This window comes from Octopus bimaculoides, chromosome 12 (assembly GCF_001194135.2).
Source record: "Octopus bimaculoides isolate UCB-OBI-ISO-001 chromosome 12, ASM119413v2, whole genome shotgun sequence".
NCBI classification, from domain to species: Eukaryota; Metazoa; Mollusca; class Cephalopoda; order Octopoda; family Octopodidae; genus Octopus; species Octopus bimaculoides.
Window position 1 is genome coordinate 27,908,703 of NC_068992.1, and position 22,773 is coordinate 27,931,475.

The 22,773-nt window shown below is 37.2% G+C and overlaps 1 protein-coding gene across 1 annotated transcript in view; it reads left to right on the forward strand.

The window, feature by feature from the left end:
• The window catches only part of LOC106871910 (sorting nexin-25), a 45,287-nt gene that overhangs the window by 738 nt on the left and 21,776 nt on the right, over positions 1 to 22,773 (forward strand). The window contains exons 2-12 of the mRNA XM_014918667.2: positions 1,131 to 1,375; positions 2,250 to 2,410; positions 4,288 to 4,419; positions 5,224 to 5,399; positions 7,881 to 8,067; positions 9,208 to 9,281; positions 11,086 to 11,162; positions 13,356 to 13,469; positions 14,278 to 14,369; positions 15,988 to 16,027; positions 20,480 to 20,599. Of these exons, the coding sequence (XP_014774153.1) occupies positions 1,151 to 1,375; positions 2,250 to 2,410; positions 4,288 to 4,419; positions 5,224 to 5,399; positions 7,881 to 8,067; positions 9,208 to 9,281; positions 11,086 to 11,162; positions 13,356 to 13,469; positions 14,278 to 14,369; positions 15,988 to 16,027; positions 20,480 to 20,599 (1,398 nt within the window). The 5' untranslated portion in view covers positions 1,131 to 1,150. The remainder of the gene's footprint in view (positions 1 to 1,130; positions 1,376 to 2,249; positions 2,411 to 4,287; positions 4,420 to 5,223; positions 5,400 to 7,880; positions 8,068 to 9,207; positions 9,282 to 11,085; positions 11,163 to 13,355; positions 13,470 to 14,277; positions 14,370 to 15,987; positions 16,028 to 20,479; positions 20,600 to 22,773) is intronic.

The window sequence follows — 22,773 nt, forward strand, 5'->3', positions numbered from 1 at the left end:
TATAATACAGAGCGAAAGCGCTAAGCAGTGATGTGTATGAATACAAACTTGTTGCCAGTTCAAATATGCTTGACGCATATTCGAGCTATCCTTCGATATAACTCGCAGCTGAGCTGCGCACACACGCCTTCGCGTCAAAACGAAAGATTGCCCATATTCGAACCCGCTGTCAACAGCGAGAAATTTTCTCCATGACGAAATACAGTGAATGGCTTTCTTGCGGGTTCGAATATTCCTCGAGCATATTTGAAGACATCACAAAAACTGTTACTCAGTTTGACGTTCCCATCCGTCGGTCAGTTTTGGTTTCTCAACTCAAACTCTCAGACGAGCAGGAACGTGAAACTCTGAATAACAGTTTTTGTGATGTCTTTGCAGCTTTATTAACGAAGCATTTTACTCTACCTCCTGTATTTGAATGCTATTTTTTCCGCCTTGTTTCACATTTATGTACTTACTCTGGTATATATGGTAATCCTTCAGTGTGTATATAACTTTATAAATACGAGGGTAGAAATTATTAAATTTATACCAGTGGTTAGCATGCGTGTATATTTCATACACTAGATGTGAAGTAAGTGCTGTAGGCACTTTGTTTCATTCTTAGGCAGGATATATATCATGTTACTGAACAATATATAGCTGCAATAGACAACCATTCTATTGTAGATTTTCCTCTCAACTATTTATTGCTACAGAAACACAACTTAAACATTGATTTTGTATACCCACTATCTTCATGAAATGATTGATATTTTCTAAACTAAATTAGAAGGTAAATAAAAGCTACCATATTTACTTAAGTCACACTCCTAATTTAGTGTTAAATCTTGTTACAAAATTTTTTTACTTCCTAATTTTAGTTTTGCCTCATATATAAGCCTCACCCCAGTTTTCAGTTGAAATCAAGTATAAAGACTTGTGACTTATACATAAGTATTATGTATTATGATATTGTTTTAGCAGATATAAATATAACTATAAATATATATAGTTTTGTAGTTATGAATGTGCAAATGGTCCTTAAAGGTAGAAAAAAATATGTTAGTGCTTCTAATGTGAAATGTGCAACAGAACTGAATATTTTCCAGATTATTTCTAAAATGTCTATTTTGTTATTTCCTTTTAAGGATGATGAATTGTTGATATAATGAAGAGATTGTCCCTGGCTTTCAGTATTGGAGGTGTGGCACTTGCAGTATTCTGGCGCCATGGTTTGTTTAGCTATATCTCCTTCACATTGCTCTATGCATCGGTCTGCCTTCTTGGTGTGTCGGTCGGAGTGCGATGGTTCATTGACAGAAGCCCATTTTACCGTACAGCATTACCTCCTCAGACTTCAAGTTTCCTAGGGCTTCTGGTTCAGAAAGTCAAGGTAAGCATTCTTTTTTTTAAAAAAAACACATTTCGCTTTTACAACTAATGAAGAATGAAACATCATCATCATCATCATTCAGTGCTTGCTTTCTATTCTGACATGAATTAGATGATTCGATTGAAACTGGTAACCTGGAGAGCTGTACCAGGTTCCAGTCTGATCTGGCAATGTTTCTACAGCTGAATACCCTTCCTAATGCCAACCACTCCAAGAGTGTAGTAGGTGCTTTTACGTGTCACCAGCATTGGCCATGACTACGATTTCACTTGGCATGGTGAGTCTTCTCAAGCACAGCAAATCACCAGAGATCTTGGTCACTTGTCATCATCTCCGTGAGGCCTAACATTCAAAGATCACGCTTCACCACCTTGTCTCGTGTCTTTCTGGTTCCCTCCATAGTTAGATATCGGCACCTCTTTACGCAACTATCCTCTCCCATATTCATCACATGACCATACCAGCACAGTCTTCTCTCTTGCACATCAGTCACATCTGATGCCTCTTATACTCAATTTTTCTCTCAAGATGTTTACACTTTGTTGTACATGCACACTGACAGTGCAAATCCAGCAAAGCATACTAACTTTATTTCTTTCAAGCTGTCGCATGTCCTTGGCAGTCACTGCTGTATAGCATGGCAACCATTGTCAAAAGTTGAAATTAAGTATTTTTTAGTCTTAGGTCAGCCCTGAATGAGCAGATGTACAATAAAAAGTGTTTCAGCTATGACCATCCCATCTTTACTTCTAGTAGAGAGTCTTGGGAAGTTAAATGTACCCATGAAACGTTATGTGAAGTAATTGCTAAAAGTTTGGGTTTTTTTTTCTCTTTTCCTTTCTTTACTCTCTTTTGTTATCTCTTTCATTTGCAGAAAAAGAAAATGGCTCTTCTCTCAAAACAGAGGAAAGTGGTGACATCACAGAACTTGGATTTGGCTATTCTTGAAGTAATCGACCTGTCAATTAGAGATTTTGTCATGACATGGTATAAACCTATTGGTAAAGATGATGAGTCAGTAGCACAGTTAATCAAGTGAGTAGCAATTTATTATTATTATTATTATTATTATCATTATTATTATTATTATTATTATTATTATTATAATATTATTATTATTCATATACACTCAACAGATTAGACTGTTGGAAAAGAAAAGAATCCTAACATCGGGCTACAACAAGTAGCCTTGGATGCCAAGAATCCTCCTATTGGGTTACAGCAAGTGACCTTAGATGCCAAGAACCCTCCTAAGTATTCTAGCTGTCCCTAATAATACTGTTTTCTGCAGTTGTACTAAACTGGGTTTTATGCCTATTTCCTCTATCCATCTGTTCAGAGCTTTAGGGATTGTTCCCAATGCACCTGTAACTACTGGGGTACATTTTACATACACTTTCCATAGTCTCTGTAATTCAATAACTAGGTCCTGGTACTTTGCTATTTTTCTTTACCTCTCATATTAATATTTTCATCATTTGGGACTGTAAAGTCAATTATCTGGCACTTTCTATTCTCTTTATCTAGTACTACTAAATCAGGCCTTCTAGCTTCTATTACTCTGTCAGTTTGAATGTCAAAGTCCCACAACATCTTCTATTTCTTACTTTCTAGTACTTTACTTGGTTCCAAATCCTAGCTTTCTACATAGCTACTAGTGGATTGCTCTTCTTAGATTGTCAGATTGTCATGTCTTTTCATGTATTCTTTTTGTGCCAGCATGCTACATTCACTTACTATATGAGCAATGCTTTCCTCTTTTGATTTGCATAATCTACATTGGGAATCTACTTGGTTTTTGTCTAGCTTGGCTGTTATCCAATGCTTGATCTTGTGCAGCTACTAACAAACTTTGTCTCTCCCTTCAGTTTTCCTTTCTGCAGCCATAACCATGTCTCACTACTAGTATTTGCTGAAACTATCTACCATGCAATGCCTTCTCCTGCCAGTCAGATAATTTCTAGTCTTTTTTCTGGTTTTTAATTTCGTTTGGGTTTTTGGTTTCCCTATGTCTTACTGTGACTCTAGCAGCTTTTAATAAACTTTCTTCACTACTACCTACATAGGAGTCTATATCTACTCTAACAAACTCCACGCAGTCTTCTACTGATATTAACCCTCTTCCACCTTCCTTTCTAGGTAGGTATAATCTTGCTACTCCTGCCCTTGGGTGTCTTTATTTTAATGGCCTACCAATGTGTACAGTGAGTTTCTCTTCTCTAAGTGTTAGGAAGACACTCAGCAAGAAATGGAAACAGAATTCAAAGAAGATGATAATGATAATAATAATAATAATAATAATAATAATAACTCGAATGTGGAATCTAAAAACAGAAACAATTCCTATCATAGTAGGTGCCTTAGGTATAATAAAAAAATATTCAGACAAATACATAACAAAAACACCAGGACTTACAAATATATATGACATACAGAAAATTGCACTACTGGGCACTGCACACATCCTACGCAAAACACTTTCAATACAGTAAACATAAGAGCATCACAGCAAACCACAGCACATACCCAAGGCACACAGAGCTGCGCTCGGTAGTGAAGTGAAAGCACGTTATAAAAATAAAACTACTGAACAATAATAATAATTTTAAAAAACCATCGCATGTACTCTATAGGTTGGATACCTGACAGAACACAACTTGCATTACTCACACAATACACAATACAAACACTAATACAACAAAAGACTACAACCAAATCCCAAAGGAAAACAAACTGATGCAATACAACGCCTGAAAGAGTTTGTATTTCCCAACAACAAAAAAGAACACACAATGCTGCATACATCCCAGCAACATGGAGGTGTAGCTGGTGATGCAGTAGAAATCTGCCTGAAACTATCAAATGCTGAGTAATAATAATAATAATGAATGTTTCTTTTTCCTTACTCACAGATCTGACATTTGGATTGTAATAGAGAAACTGTCTGTTCGTTTGTCAAAAGTTGACATGGTGAAGTTTATGACACAGGACCTCATTAATGCATTACACAATCACTTTAAAGAGATACGGTTATCATCTAAAACGTAAGTAATTTTTCTTGCATATTTTTTTTATTTGTTTCTTTGACCAATTCAGTTTTGGTCTCTTTCAATCCCACAAATATCATAAAAGAGACACAGTAAGCCATATCATCATCATCATCATCATCATCGTTTAATGTCCGCTTTCCATGCTAGCATGGGTTGGACGATTTGACTGAGGACTGGTGAAATCGGATGGCAACACCAGGCTCAAATCTGATTTGGCAGAGTTTCTACAGCTGGATGCCCTTCCTAACGCCAACCACTCAGAGAGTGTAGTGGGTGCTTTTACGTGTCACCCGCACGAAGGCCAGTCAGGCGGTACTGGCAACGGCCACGCTCAAAATGGTGTATTTTATGTGCCACCCGCACGAGAGCCAGTCCAGGGGCACTGGTAACGATCTCGCTCGAAAATCCTACGAAGGCCAGTCAATTCTTTTCCTCACCCATGCTCTACAGGCTCTGACCCACAAAATGAATTGGTGAGTGGGCAGAATCGTTAGCACACCGGGAAATATGCTTAGCAGCATTTCATCCGTCATTACGTTCTGCGTTCAATTTCTGCTGAGGTCAACTTTGCCTTTTGTCCTTTTGGGATCGGTTGAGCACCGAGGTCGATATAATCAATACCCCTTCTCTGAAATTGTTGGCCTTGTTCCAAAATTTGAAATCAATATTGATAATAATAGATTACATTGTAAGATTTGTATACTCCAGTGAATCCATATTCCTTTTAAAAGTAACTGATCATCAGAAAAGTGACAAGATCTGTAACTTTCTTTTTTCTTCTTCTGTTGCTCCTGTTAGGTCAAAAGAATCAGCCAATCACAAATACACAATTTATCCCTGGTTGGAGAATGAAGAAAAGGAGAAAGAATTCCTTAGATTTCTAACCAACTCTATAATGTTTGTACTTCTACCTACAAACTATGCTCATTGTGATATTGTTCGACATTTACTGAGGGAGATTTTCACTGTATCTGGTAAGCTTCCTGTTGTTTTCAGCATTTTTCCGAAGTTTTTATTTTTAATTAATGCACTCTTCAATACCTGGGATCAGGTTGACAACTTGTTATATGGTCACTCGACTGGCTAGAAATAGCAGTCAAATTTCCTTCAAATGACATAGTTTGATCTTAAAAGGAATGACACATTGGATAATATAGCCATATTACTACACTGTAATTGAAAGTATGATGAGATTGTTATGGTTGAAACTCCTTTGATCAAAGATCTTCTCAATCAGCACAAGCCCTTCATAAAATTTAATCTAACCCTGCATCTATCACAGGAGGCACAAGCAAGCACTTTCCCACATATAAACACACAGCAAAGCTTCCACCTAAATACATTGACAAGGCTATGGTTTGCCCAAAGCTATAGTAGAAGACACTTTGCCAAGGTGCTGCGCAGTGGGACTGAACCCAAAACCACATGGTTGCAAAGAGCTTCTTAACCACGCAACCATGCTTGTATTTAGTGCTGGGTTTAATGAGGTGTAGATCCTTCCCATTAAAAAAAATATTGGTTGTATGTGATTTGGCTGCTATTTTTAGTGAGCCAGTGACCACAAAGAGGCTCTCATTGGCTGCTAGAGAGACACATACAGTACTTCCACTAAAAGCAGAATAGTTTTCAGTTGGATGAAATTCTTAGAGGAAAAATCACGAGAAAAATGTCTGTGAGAGTTAAAGTATATCTGTTACAGATGATGATGATGATGATGGTGATGGTGTGGTGATATCACATAACAGCACCAAGGGAGCTTCTAAGCAATTGCCTGTCCTGCTAGAAATAGTATCCAAAGCTCCCTCATTTGCCATGTTAACATGAGTTGGATGGGTCATCACGGTCTCAATCACTTATCCAGAGTCACTGCTCCCTTTGACAGGTTTGAGGATCATGTTTTGCTTGTATGTTCTATTTTAGCATGGTTTCCATGACTGGATGCCTGTCCTAATACCAACCACTTTATAGTGGTCACATTTTACTATGGCACCAGAACTGGAGAGGTTGTCATATCGTCAGTAAAACTGAAAAGTGCTCTCTATCCTAAATGAAAAAGGTTTACATTGAAAAAGATAGGATAGGCATGGCTGGAATACCTTTGATCATTAGTCTGCTTGATCAGAGCTAAACAACAAAATGACAAGAATATGAAATATTTGTATTGGGTGGGAGTGGAACACTGCTGATATTTTTATAGCAATTTTCTTTATTCTTCGTCAGCCCTAATTGAACAGACCTGTGGTCGAATATCTTCAACCCATGACCATCAAGTCATACTTTTTAAAAGACATAGTGTAGATATTTACTTAAGCCTTATGCTCCCTAACCCTGTCAAATTACTCTGTCAAATTTAATAATTTTTAATTCACATAGTTTAGAATTTATCGTGCTGTATCTTGTATCTTTGAGATTTAAATGCGATGATTGTATATTTTTAGAAAGACATTGTAGGGTTGGTACATAAGGCCAGATTTTTACAGCTTGAAGATAAAACAGGTAAAATATTTGGGCTAGATATGGTTGGTTTAAATGCTAAAGGGTTAAGGAACATAAGCCATTGACAACTTTTTTTCCATTGTTCTTGACTCTGGATTGTCTTTCCCTGAGGGGAGGCTGGCCTATTCCAGTTCTTGTTTGTTTTGAATTTTCATTGATACTTCTGTAACCTTGCTTTTTCAAAGTTAAGATATTGGCCCTACCCAAACCAATTTTTATTTTTAGGAAGCGGTGGTCCATATTAGTCTGGTCTCTCTTTGACCTGTCAAGCATAGGAGGCCCTATCAGGTGCTGGCACTCTGCTGGCTTAGCTCTCAGGGCCACCACACTGCAACAAGGACTAGAACTTGTGGCAGATATACATTATATGGCATATATATATATATATATATATATATATATATATGCTCCATTCCCATTTTAAGACTTTAAGATCTAATTTGTGAGAGATTTCGCTGCTATTTCTTGCAGATTGAATGACTATATAGACACTGTTTCTTTGATTTCTTTCACATATTAATATTACAAGAAGCCACTGCTTAGATTTAAAAATGAACAAAATAATTTACTGATGAACTTTTTTCTATTTCATTCCAGTTTAGAAAAATAAATGTTTTAATTAATTTTCTTTCTATCATATTTAATCATCTGACTTTGTATCTATTGAGGAGTGGAAGTAGACATTAGGGGATTTTGTTGTTCTTTTTGTCAGGATTTAAAAGCATTTTGGATGCAAATTTCTTTTTAATAAGCAGCTTATCTACGCCATAACTGTGTCTTTGTATATATGTTTATGTGTGAGGTAGGGATAGTTGGACTTATTCAGATAACAATCTAAAGTATTTTATTTTATTTTTGGAGTCTGTTTAATGAAGGATGTTGTCATCATCGTGGCGGTGGCTGCTGCTATTGTTGTTGTTGTTGTTGCATAAATTTATTTTTACTGCCTCATCTTCTAGTTCTGAAGCCTGCCATTGATCTGTTATGTGATCCGGAATTTATCAATGAACAACTGCGCTCCTATTTAAGTTACCGCGCCAAATTGTCAGAAGACACCAGGAAAACCTATTCTTACGCTGCCACATATGAAGATTTTGTCAAAATGATTCAAAACTGTGAAGACATTGAATGCCTCAAACAACTTCGGTAAGAAAAACAATTAGTTTTTCTCTTGTTTTCTCATCCACCTGTGTTTTTTTTATTCTTTTTCTGTTGTGCGTTTAATAGAGATGCTTGCTCTTGATTGCTCAGCATATATATATGTCAGTAGCTCTACAAGGGAGGTATAATTAATGACTGTATGCAATAACCTTCTTCAGGGCAACAAAATATTTCAACTCTAACCTATTGTTGAGCCTGTACATTGCTCAAATTCAACACTTCTTCGAGTACTGCTGACATATCTGGACTGTGATTGAGGTATGACAACTTCTTTATACAATTACAGTCACTACATATTTGGTGTTGGCAGATTGCAGGACTGAATTAAAATCTGACTTTGTTAAAAAAAAGAAAAACAACAAAGTTTGTTATGCAGATCTGTAATAGAGATATTTCAGTTGGCAATGCCAACCAAAACAATATGTTTTTGTAGAGCTGCAAGAACAGAAATAAATATTCCAAACTCTATATTATAGCCTATATATTATTCTGAATGGTGGGTTCTACATTCACAGACAGCCTTGAATACATTCATAAAATAGGCCATCTGGTTGGTAAAGACTCACTCACCAATTTACTGGTTTAGAGACATGTTTTTCTTCTTGCTTCCTTTTTTTATTACTGCTGCAATGACCTCTAAAACTGTCTGTGTATCACATTCACACAACTCAATCCTGTACATCTGTACCTCTTTCTCTCATTATTACTACTGTGTCCCTCTTCGTTGATCGTACTATAAACACTTTTCTCTACTGTCCCTTCCCAGAGCTACAATCCTCTAGAATTGTCTTCCTGTCCACATTTTCCCTGCTCAAACTGAACAGTAGCTGCATTGATCTCATCAATCTGGGAATGCCTGCTAATGTCATGAGTTCTGTTCTTCTTTAGCCTTTGTAAAAGAACACATAAGATATTCCATTAAAGATGATTATCATAATCATCACCATTATCAAAGTATTAACTTCAGTGTATTTTTTTATTTGTTAGCATAAAGTCAGACAGTTACATAGAATAGTAGGTTGCATAGGCTGGTAGCCAAATACCTCATCTACTGTACCACTTTATTTCTACAAAGACTTACATGAGATAAACAAAATATATAATACTGATTTATTGATTTTGTAGATATAATATCATAAGTGAAATTCTGCAAGCTACAACTATTAACAACTGGAAGAAGTCACAAGGTATCAGCACAGGTAAATACCTTATTTACTTTTTTTTTCCATCTTTTTAAACTCTGTTGGGGATCACAATCGACTGAGTTGATAGAATAGTTGCAGTACTTACTAGTTGAGAGATTATAGGTTCAAATTTCATCTCTGTTAAGGCAGCGAGCTGGCAGAAACGTTAGCATGTCGGGTGAAATGCTTAGCGGTATTTCATGTATTTTTACATTCTGAGTTCAAATTCCACCGAGGTTGACTTTGCCTTTCATCCTTTCGGGATTGATAAATTAAGTACCAGTTGTGTACTGGGGTCGGTCTAATCAACTGGCCCCTTCCCCCAAAATTTTGGGCCTTATGCCTAGAGTAGAAAAGAAATTTCATCTCTGTTACTATGCAATGAAAACGGCTCTGTTCATCTAGATATAAATGCTTGCTATTGGAGATCACTGAACTAGTTTGGTACCAGGACACTTTGCAGGATTATGGGTTACCATTGGTTGGATTTCATATCCAACCAATGACTCTACTCAGAAACTAGTATGTGTCCTGTTACTTGCATGATTTGGGAGCAACAGGTCAGATTGTTTGGCCATGTTACTCAATTTTCCAAGCTCGACCCTGCTTCCCATGTTCTCTTCACTGAAGATCTGGCTGGATTAATGGCTCATGTTGATCAACCTCATGCCACATGGTCACAGCAAATAAGGAGGTGTATTGTGGAGACGAGGACTGATTGAGACTCTGCTTGATGGGCCACCCAGGTGGACCTGGAAATATACCAATTAAAGGTGAATACAGCAACGCACTACAATAGTGCATGGTAAGTCTGGTTTGTTTCTTTCAGTGATGTTAGTGAATAAATGATTTGTTACTTCAACATCAGATATAAATTTATTGAGAAGAGTCTTCAATCAATTTAACTGATTTTCCTGTAGACAACTGGTGCTTATTTTTTTATTGTTAGAAGGTGGAAACTTACTCTAGCAGGATTTGAACTCAATATAGTTAGGTGACTTAAAAGTCACATAGGCTCTTACCTTCTAAAGAAGATGTACTCCTATGCAAAGTTTCAGCTACCTAGGTACAAAAATGAAGCCTATAATTTAGAACATCCATACAAACAATCATTTTTTATATTTTAAGTAGTTGGCGTTAGGAAGGGCATCCAGCTGTAGAAACTCTGCCAAATCAGATTGGAGCCTGGTGTAGCCATCTGGTTCACCAGTCCTCAGTCAAATCGTCCAACCCATGCTAGCATGGAAAGCAGATGTTAAACGATGACGATGATGATGATGATGATGAAGTTAATTTTTAATCATATTTATGTCTTAAGTTAATTTTTAATCTTGAAACTGGGGCTTCACATGCACTGTTAAGTGTTTCAACTTTTGACACATCAATAATTAACATGTTGAACTTGTTCACGATCATTAAATATTTGAAAAGAGATATAATCTGATTGGCTGTGAAGAGTCTCCTTTGGGAAGTAATGTGTAATTTGGTTGGTTATAATTAGTATTGTTTGGAAAGGACAGTAAGGTATTAAATATTGAGTGCTACATGCATGCATGCACATGTGTCTTGTGTGTGTGTGTGTGAGAAAAAGTGGGAAAGAAAAAGAGCCAGAGAGATTGAAAACCAGAAATGTATTTTTAAGCAAAAATTAATCTCTAGAATTAAAATATTATCTGAATATATATTCACAATAACTTCTGGAGATAAGACATTCACAAGATTCTTGAAACTCTAGAAAATTAATCTTGGCACCGATGACACAGTAAAACTTGGACAAGTAGACTCGTTATATTTATTTTTGTTTTTTCCTTTTCTTCAGCTAAAGCTCATGTACCAAAGAGTATGGCAAAAGGAGATCTTTTGAAAGCCAGGAACTTGAAGATATACATCAACCAAGTAAGGAATTTGACTTAGCACTTTGATCATGGCAGAATCAGTAGAGTGTTGGACAAAATACTTTGGCGGAATATTTGGTTATGTCCCTTTACTTTTTGGGTTCAAACCCTACATAGGTCAACTTGGCATTATTTTATATCCATCTTTCAATGCTAGCATGGGTTGGACTGGTCTCATGACATTTCCTCACCTACAGTTGGCCTTCTCCATCTCCTATACACAGCAACAAAGAAAAACCAGCCAACTATGTTGCCATCATCATCATTGTAGCGTTCACTTTTCCATGCAAGTGTGGGTCCGATAGACTTTATTCAGGTGGATTTTCTATGGTCAGATGCCCTCCTTGTCACAAACCTTCACCTGTTTCCAAGCGAGGTAATATATTCCCATGGCTAGACATGGTTTTGCAGAATATTGGAAATGAATAACACTGCTTGTATGACTATCTCATTATGTCAAGACAAGATGACACAAACATACACACACTCACACACGTACATACGTATATATGGGTAATATTTAGCCCCGCTTAAAAGTGGATGTTGCGTTAGAACACAAAATACTGCAGTAGCTACTGTGGGGGAGCCTTTCATTGTTAGCCTTTGGTGCATATAAGCACTCTTGTTTACATCACCAGTGGGAGACAAACCTCTGTAATTGTCACTGCCAGTGTGCAGAGATTTGTCTCTCACTAATGATATAAAAAGATTGCTTGTATGCACCAAAAGCCAATATGAGTGGTTCTCTCATGATAGCCACTGCAGTATTTTGTGTTCTAACACAACATCAACTTTTAAGTGGGATAAATATTACCCTTTGGTATTAATATTGCTTGTGTCACTAATAATTATACATACATATTTATATATTTATCATCATCATCATCGTCATTTAACGTCCACTTTCCATGCTGGCATGGGTTGGATGGTTTGACTGACGACTGGAAAGCCAGAAGGCTGTACCAGGCTCCAATCTGATCTGGCAAAGTTTCTACAGCTGGATGCCCTTCCTAATGCCAACCACTCTGAGAGTATAGTGGGTGCTTTTTACTTGCAACCGATGCGAGGGTCAGTCTGACAGTACTGGCAACCATGCTTGAATGATGCTTTTTACGTGCCACTGGCATGGAAGCCAGTTAGGTGGCACTGGCAACAACCACACTTGAATGGTACTTTTTATGTGCCACCAGCACAGGAGCCAGTCGGGCAGCACTGGCAGCGACCATGCTCGAATGGTGCTTTTTACGTGCCACCAGCACTAATATCAACCACACTTGAATAGTGCTTTTTGCATGCCACCAGCATGAGTGCCAGTCAGGTGATATATATACACTCACATTTTCCATGTTAACATGAGTCAGACGGTTTGGTAGGAGCTGGCAATCCAGAGAGCTTCACCAGACTTCAGTTGTCTGTTTTGGCTGAATGCCCTTCCAAATACCAACAACTTTACAGAGTGTACTGGGTGCTTTTTACATGGCACCAGCACCAGTATTTTATATGTGGAACCAGCATGGGTGCTTTATACATGGCACCAGCACAGATGTTTTATATGTGTGTGTGTGTATTGGAAAATTAAGATAAACACAAGTATGTGTAGCAGTATTGTGTCTGTCTTTACGCTCTGAGTTCAAATTCTGCTGAGGTCAACTTTGCCTTTCATCCTTTCAGGATTGATAAATTAAGTACCAGTTGCGTACTGTGTTGATCTAATCGACTAGCCTCCTCCCCAAAAATTTCGGGCCTTATGCCTAGTATAGAAAAAGATATATATACACACACACACACACAAACACACACACAGTTTCCATCTACTAAATACACTCCCAAAGCATTTATCAACCTGGGGTTCTAGTAGAAGACACTTGCTCCAGGTTCCATGCAGTGAGACTGAACTGAAACCATGTGGTTGGGATGCAAACTTTGTATCCAAACAACCACGTCTATGCCTGTGTGTTGTTATTTTTGACATGGATTTTATGGCTAAATGCCCTTCCTCTCATCAGCTGTTTTACAATGTAAATTGGGTATGTTTTTATCTTTGCACTGGTAGAGGATGGTTGTTTACAATGGTAGTGAAGATACCCTTTTTATTCTATATCTGGAGTTACCACCTTCTTCAACAGGTTGCCTTAAAAATTATAAGCACACACTAAAAACATTTTAGTTATATATCTCCTATTATTCTTTTCAGTTAACTGTTGCTAAAACGACTTGTGAGAAAAGGATTCATGCAATTGGTGGCCCTGACTATAAATGCTATGGTGAAGGAAGTGTCAGTGAAGAATTAACTCTTCCTGGTCGGAAAGTAAGTCTTGTAATGGTTCACATCATCATCATCATTATTTAATGTTCATTTTCCGTGTTAACATGAGTCAGACAGTTTGATAGGAGCTGGCAATCCAGAGAGCTGCACCAGGCACCAATTGTCTGTTTTGGCTGAATGTCCTTCCAAATGCCAACAACTTTACAGAGTGTAATGGGTGCTTTTTACATGGCACCAGCACCAGTGTTTTATACATGGCACCAGCACAGATATTTTGTGTGTGTGTGTGTGTGTGTGTTGGAAAATTAAGATAAGCACAAGTATAAATTAATAATATGAATAAAATAATAATAATAATAATAATAACAACAACATCGAAAAATACCTTAAGAATGAGAACCCAGGTTCAAATTTTCTCCAAGACACCTGATAAAGGCTGGAGGGTGTATCAGCCGAAACGTTGTGTTAACAACAAACAAGATGCGGACAAATATCTGTCAAATGTAAATAATGTAAATTAATAGTTTCTACATAAGGTTCACCATTGCAGTGGATGTTCCAAATGCATTTGGATGCCTGACTACAATGGGTCACCAGGGAAACACTTTATTGCATTCTCTTACAGAGATCTAATATCTGAAGTCCATAACTAGTAACACTACTAAGTGTTCCACTATGATGGAAGCTGACTGGATGAAGATAATCTACATGGAGCTCTAACTCATATAGTAATAGTTGTACATGTAACTGTACACACGAGATTTATAGATTGGATGTTAAGGAACCCAGAAAAGTGTTACTAATGAGAAATGTTTATCCATTCTTTTTGTCTGTTCCTTCCTTACTACAGATTTTTTCAGTGAAAACCGTGATGGACACACCAGAACTAAGACTTTTCTTTCTGAAGTTTCTTCGTCGAAACAATACCCATGCACTTCTAGAGTAAGTATCAATCATTTTAACTGTCTATTAAAAAAATATATTATTGCATCCACTTCACAGGTATAAACTGCTGGGAGAAGAGAAGCAACTAATAGAGTGCTTATTGTTGTCTCTAATGTTTGAAGATATTCATTTGCTTTTATGTCTGTTTTCCCTTGCTAGCATGGGTTAAATGGATATGATTTTAAGGCATTGTTTTACTACTGGATGCCCTTTCTGTCACTAATCCTTAGCTGTTTTTCAAGTAAGGGATGTTTTATTATACACTTTGAAGGTGCAAATAAGCGGATGATTTTTTTGGATAGGAAAAATGACAAAAATGTCACTGCTTGTAGCTCAGCAAGTGTGTACACACACTCACATACATACATATGCATAAAAGAAATAAGTACAAAGAAAAGGGGACCCTGATTCCATCAAAAAATTATTCTTGTTTGATATTAGTGTAAGTGTAGGTAAGGAATTCTGTAAGGTGTACCCAGTGTAAACTTTGGATATAGATGAAATGAGACCACAAGTAGGTTAACAGAGAAGATATACTTCATATATTATCCAATGTTCAGATGGTTCTCTAGAAGTAGTTGATAGTTTCTGTTACTTGGGAGGCCTAATTAGTTGTGGAGGCATGTGTTCTGAGAATATAGTAATCAGAATAAGAACTGGTTAGGGGGAAGTTCAAGGAGCTGTTAACTCTGCCAGTAACAAAGGGCTTCTCTCTCGGAGTAAAGAATAGATTGTATGATGCTTGTGTGCAGAATGCACTGCTGCATGGTAGAAGGACATGGTCCTTAAACACAGAGGATCTGTGAAAGGTAGAAAGAAATGAAGAGAGCATGCTCCACTAGTAGTTGTTTAATGTTGGTGTGTGAGAATGACAAAGTACAAATGAACCGAGAGACAAACTAAACATAAGGAGAACCAGACGTAAGAGAGGAGGTTGTGTTTGTATGGGCATGTGAGATGTCTGGAGATGGAGGACTGCTGTATAAAAATATGGTGTGTGTTCAAAGTAAATGGAATCTGTGGAAGAGAAAGACTGAAGAAGACATGCAGCAAAATGGTGAAGACAGATCTGAAGCTGTTACACCTTATTAAGGAGATGACAAAGGACCAGGTTTACTGGTGCTACACTGTGTTGGAGAAGGCTGCCTTCCCTCAACCTACTTTCCCACTCAGGCATAGCAAAATAGCCATTAAAATTACATTACATAGGCTTGAGTGTGTGGTCAAGACATTTGCTTCCCAAGCACATGGTTTTGTGTTCAGTCCCACTGTGCTGTTTGTGTGAGCGTGTGCATGTTTGTGTCTCCTTATCTTGACATTGTATGATAGTTATAAATGAATGTCTGTCATACAAATACAATGTCATTCACTTCCTGTATTCTGCAAGAACATGTCCAGCCATGGGAAAATATTACTTTGCATGGAAACAAATGAAGGTCAGTGGCAGGAAGGACATCCAGCCATAGAAAATATGCCTCAATAAACTGCATCCAACTCCTGCTAGCTTGGAAAAGTGGATTTTAAAATGATGATGCTGATGTTGTGTCTGCATTTTTCTTACTCTAACCCACAAAATAATATTGTATTAATATGCAATATTGTTTTAATTTTGTAGGTTTTGGAATGATGTTGAAGAGTTAAAGCAAATTGCCAAGGTAGGTAGAAATAATATTATGGTCAAATGTCATGCAATTTTATAAAGTATTGTTTAAAAAAATTCAGTTTGCTTTGTGGTTGAGTGCCAGATTATAGGATACTTCTCATATGGTTCTTGTTGCTCTGGAAAATTTATAGGAATGAGATTTGTGTGTGTACATGCATGTATGTGCATGTGTGTGTGGTTAATATATCAAGTTTAAGGTGACAGACTGATAGAATTATTAGAGTAGTGATTAGAATTTGTTATATTTGTTCCAGCCTTCTGTATTCTGAGTTCATGTCTTACCATGGTCAGCTTTGCTTTTCAGCTTTTTGAGATTGACAAAATAAAGTTACCATTACAGATACCAAAATTAAGTTGCATTCACCTCTACCCCCATCTCTAACTGTCTTTTACTCTCATTTCACATCCATCCAGCCATCCTCGATTCTCTATCCCTATTCTCTCTCTATCCACCTTCTTACACCTTGAAGGTATGTTGTAACACCTCATCACCACCATCCTGTCTCCCTTTCTAGCTGGGGTAGCCATGTATCTCCTCTACAGCAAGACACCTGTTCTTGTCCCTCTGTCATGCTTTAGCCTTTCAACCCCTGGCACAAATCCACCTCCCTCAACACTATATCTTTACTCACTCGAGGGCTCTCATCTTGTGAGTTACATGCAGTGGCGTACCTAGTAAAAGTGCCGCACGGAGCGGATGTTCATTTGGCCGCCCCTTAAAAGTTCTAATAACACTTCAAAATGCCAAAAACGGAATAATACAGGTATATATGTATGCAAAATAAGAAGACAAACTGTAGCAGCCATTTATTTCCCTCGAATTTACTTTTATTATGTTTATACACAAAAAAGATAATAGGAAAAATATGTTAGAGAACAGAAGATGAGTGAATTACAAAAATAAACGATTGACAAATTGATTTTACGTGCCTTCCTCTTTGTGATATCTTGAATGATTTCATCAAAATTAATTTTATCTGCAAGGTTGTGCTCTTTGACTATCAGTCAAAACAAGGTCGACTGATTGTTGACTTATTGTTGACCTGAGGTGGTTCTTGATGAGCTTTAGTTTAGAAAAGAACCATTCACAGCTAGCAACACTAAAGGCACGAGTTAGGAAGACCATTAAAAGTATTACAATATTTGGTAATGAATCGATAAGATTATATTTCCGAATAAACTGAAGAACTTGCAAAGGCCCTTCCATGTCTTCAGCATCAGCAGCCACCAAATAATTTTACAGTCTTGCCCTTTCAACCAGAAAGTCTTCTTTCTTAATATTCTCATCAAAAGCATCTACATCACAATTACATTCTGTATCTAACAAATTGGATGGTGTGAAAAAGGTGTTTTTCTTTGCTATGTCGTGAAGTCTCTCAAATCTAGAGGTTATTTCTTCAACCAATCTATCTATCACTGACAACATTTCTCTTCTTAGCTCAGCATCGTAGCCTAGAGTGGCATCGGTACTTTCTTTGTAGCTCATTCTTTTTTTTTTGTGAATTTGACACTCTATGCTCATTCCCATATCAGAGCAAATTTCGGTAGATGAAACGTTATCTACTGTTTTGTCTTTGTTTAATGAACAGAGAAGTTTTCAAGGCTGATAGTTTAATGGCACATTGTTGCAACTCCAGACCTTTCGTTTAGAGGTACTTTTGAGTATCATTAATTTCTGGAAGTGTATTTCTCCAAAGGCCATGAAACTGACAGCATCGCCTGAAGAATTAAACCTGCATCAGATCTCGTAGTTGCGTTTTCTGCATCTTCCACCAACCGTTCTAGTGCAGTGATGATTTCTGTGAATTTTCTATGTACAACTTTCACTGCATCTACTCAACTACTCCATCTTGTTTCCCCACCCTATTTGATAGTTGCACCAGTTATCTCAATCAAGATATCCCATCGATGAGTTGAGGCTGAGAAGAATGAAAATAAATGGTCCAATGTGCCAAAAAAATGTAACTGAAGCTGCATGCACAGCTGCTAAATTCAGAGAGTGATTGGTGCATGGCATAAATACAGTTTTTGGGTTAACTTCTGTGATGCACACTTGAACAACAGATCGATGACCTGCCATTACTGCCGCGTTATCAAATGCTTGTCCACAACAGTCTTGAATGTTAATGTCATCCATTTCTAATTGTTTCAGAATCATTGATGTAATTTGCTCAGCATTTTTGCCTTTCATCTCAATAAAATGAAGAAAGGATTCTTCTACTTTTACTTCCTTTTCATCTATTCTAACATAACGTAGCACCAGAGAAATTTGGTCAGTATGAGAAATGTCTGCAGTTCTCATTTGATTTCCCAGGACGTTCACAAATTCATTCTGAATTTTTGGTGAGAGATAGGAAGTTGTAAACTTATCAATCTTTACTTTCACCAAATGTTCACGTAGCACTAGGTCAAATTTTCCAATCAGTTGAACAAGCTCCAGAAAATTTCCTTTATTTTCATTTACCTTTTCAACTAGAATGTTTTCTCTATGGCCTCATAAAGCTAGGTTTTGCTTAGCAGGAAACATAATTATGTCCAAGAATCTAGTCAGGATTTGCTTCTATTTCTTTGTTTCATTTTCAGCAAGAGTTTGATGTTCTTCGTCTATTACTTTGCCTTTGGAAACGTGAATTTCTTGTGCCTTCCACTAAGTGAACGCATTCTCATGCGCAGGGTTAGATTCATGTTCTTGTATCTTAGGATTCAACTTCCACCAAGATTTAAAACCATCAACTGAGCAAAACTTTGAGTTTTCACTTGAAAATAGCTTACAACAAAAGCAAAACATGGTTTCTGTTGATGGAGAGTATATCATCCAAGTTCTCAAGATTTTTTCCCCGTTTTGTAAAGTTCGAAAAACCCAGTTTCTTGACAGTTTTCTAGTCTCCCCTTTCAGTTTTTTTTTTTTTTTTTTGTCCTGGACATACAACTTCTTTGAATTCACAGACAATATTTTGCACAGCCTTCGATCCTTGTTGTACAAGGATTTCCTGAATACCGTCACCGTGATTAAACTTAGAGTTTTGTTCTTCAGTAGTTTGTGGTGGATCAGCATCATCAACTTCATCTTCTTCTCAAGTTACACTTCATTAACAACATCATCTCCATGAACTTCTATAGTCATACCAGTTTCGTCTGGATGGTTGGGTCTGATGAGAAATTTAATTATGGCACTTTCATTTCGCCTTTCTTCTCTCGTTTTTCTGTTGTTTTTTTTCAAAATGCTGCACCGTTGTCCTTAATTCATTTCATCTCAAATTATATCAGTAATATTGTAAATTTATGTGAATAAAACCAAATTTAGTATAGACCAACTTAAAAGATAATCAACTTTCTGAATATTATCGACACACTGTCTTGTCCAGTAACACACAATATTACTGTATTAACAATATTATACTGTATATTACACAATATTAACACATAATACAAGTTTACTGATGATAAATTTAAATTTAAAGGAAATTTTAATAGCTACTATACATTATTAAAGTCTATAATATTTATACTGCATTTCTATTAATACAAATAAATTGTGCCGTCCAGGGCAGACTTCCCTCCCTGCCCCACACTTGGTATGCCGTGACCTCACTTGTGCTGGTGCCATGAAAAAGGCACCCAAGTAGACTTTGAGATTGTAATGTAGTAAGGATCAGTGTCCTCATGTACCTGAAGACCCAGACAGTTGCAGTAGAGATCTTCTTTCAACATTTTGTAAATCAGTTTTGAAATTAGTCCAAGTAAGGTGGTGAGCTGGCAGAATCATTAGCACACTGGGAAAAACGCTTAGTGGCATTTTATCCATATTTACATTCTAAGTTCAAATCCTGCCTAGGTTGACTTTGCTTTTTGTCCTTTTGAGGTCAATAAAATAAATACCAGTTGAGCACTAAAGTCTATGTCAGGGGTTTTCAAACTTTTTGACTTGCGGACCCCTTTATATTTCAGGCTTTACCTTAGGGAACCCCTTATAAACGCTTATGAAATTTACACATAAATATTTGCTTAAAATAACACATATTTTTACATTTATTTATTTAACCGTATTTAACAAATAGGTTTATCGTCAATTAAAAGATTTCGATTAAAAAACATATATAAAATCAAATTGCCCATAAAAAGTATTTGCTGTCCACGGAGCCCCTGTCTTGTCCTTGCGGACCCCCTGTGGTCCAGGGACCACAGTTTGAAAACCCGTGGTCTATGTAATCAACTTAACTCCTACCCTGAAATTGTTGGCCTTATGCCAAAATTTGAAATTTACCTGATCTTCATAAGTTGCAAGAAAGGTAAAAGTTGTAATTGTAATACTGTGGAAGCAAAAATGTTGAATAAATAAGTTTAAGTTGCAGTAAGAAAAAAATATCTAAGATTTTCATTGAAAATCATTCATTTTCAGTGATTTGACTTTGTTTAGTCAAAAAAAGAAATCTTTATTTTACAGGATGAACAACGGACGAAGGCATGTCAGATCTTACAACAATACTTCTCTTCATCTAACAACAATATTATTTTGGAAAAGAAGATCATTAAGATGATGGAAGCTTTTGTTCTTGGAGACACAGTAAGTCTGTTTACTTTATTTGTTCTTCCATTTATTTCTTCATACTGAGATAACTTTTTTGATGTAGAGGTGCTAGAATTAGTTAAAACAAGACTGCTGTGGTTCTATCTTGATCCAGTTTCATAAGATAACTCAGTTGTTTGTGGAAACTTATATATTCTGATGACCTGGTCCTCATAGCTGATTTGGTCAAAGATCAACAAAAGAAATTCCAAGCTTGGAAGCGAAATTTAGATTTTAGAGACCTTAGATTCAACCTAGCAAAGACTAAAGTTTTAGTTAACAGGAAATGAGACAAGACTTAACTTCTATAGAGAAAGGATTCATGCTTGAGACTGGCAGCAGCATTGGAGGTGACAATAGATGTGAAATCAACTCCTTCAAAGCTGGGAAGGCTCCCTAGAATTATTTTTTGTTACTCAGGTCACTTAATTAACTGTGGAAGTGGATGTTCTGAAAGCTCAGTTGATAAAGTAAGAATGGTGTGCTAAAAGTTCAAGGAGCTATTACCTCAGCTGGCAACAAAAAGTTTCTCTTTCCTAGTGAAGGGCAGATTCTACATCATCATTGTCATCATTTAACGTCCATTTTCCATGCTGGCATGGGTTGGACTGAGGTCTGGGAAGCCAGGAGGCTGCACCAGGCTCCAGTCTGATCTGGCAGTGTTACTACAGCTGGATGCCCTTCCTAATGTCAACCACTCCGAGTGTGTAGTGGGTGCTTTTTTACATGTCACTGACACAGGGGCCAAAGGGAGCTGGCATCGACCACGTTTGGATGGTGCTTTTTACATGCCACCGACACAGGGATCACAACTACAATTTCTATTTGATTGTGATTTTATTTTATTTTGATGTACTTGACTCAGTAGGTCTCCTCAAGCACGGCATGTTGTCCTACAAACTAAGGTACTTTTGAGTGGGTTGGTTATGCGACACTGGTGTAGGTTACAGCTGTGAACTCACTTTATTTGCCGGGTCTTCTCAGTCACAGCATATCTCCAGAGGTCTCAGTCTTTTGTCATTGCCTCTGTGAAGCCCAACATATTGTGATATTATATGTGATGCGTGCGGGTGACACGTAAAAGCACCCACTACACTCTCTGAGTGGTTGGCGTTAGGAAGGGCATCCAGCTGTAGAAACTCTGCCAAATTAGATTGGAACCTGGTGTTGCCATCCGGTTTCACCAGTCCTCAGTCAAATCGTCCAACCCATGCTAGCATGGAAAGCAGACGTTAAACGATGATGATGATGATGATGATGATGATGATGTTATAAAGGTTTGAAAGAAATAAGGTAAGCATGCTTTGCTGAATGAGTAATGCTTGGTGAATGAATAACAGAGCACAAACTGAGAGAAAAAAACTAGATATAAAAAGATTCAGATGTCGTTTCTGAGAGAGACATCTTGCTGGTCTGAGCATGTACTGGTTAAAGAAATACCAAATGCTACAAGATGGTAATTGTTTTTCAAGTCAGGGATATTTTTTATTCCAGATGTTTGTGAAAGTGCGGAGTGACTGGTCGTGATGTCAACAAAGAATATCAACAATACCACTGTTTTGTTCAAGCTTTGACAGTATTCACACATATATGTATATGTGTTTGTGCATGCATGTACACACACATACACGACAGATTTCCTTCAGTTTTGCTGCTACCAAATTGACTCACAAGGCATTAAGTGAGTCTAGAGCCATATTAAAGATATTTACTCCTCCAACCCATGCCAGCATGGAAAACGGATGTTAAATGATGATGATGATGATGATGATGTGCTGCTTAGTGGGGTTGAACTCAAGGTGTTGTCTTATTCAGTGGAGAGTCTTGCACTTTCAGCTTAAATACTTTGAAAATCTGGATAAACCGAGTCTTGTGAACATATAGGCTCAACGCAGATTCTGTGTGTGTGTGTGTGAGTGTGTGGGTGTAGAAGATATGAATGAACTTTCTTCCCAAGTCATGTTCACTCATAAAGCTGGTTTCCCAGATTCTGTAGCATATATACTCCCTCATTGAACAGAATGCCAGTCTGTCACAGGAATACTCATTTTTACTGCAAGTGTTGACTCCTGTAAAATTGCTGGCCTTGTGCCAAAATTAAGAACCAAGGTGTATATATATATATATATATAACTTCCCTTGGCAAACAGGACACAGTCGTGTGTCGATAA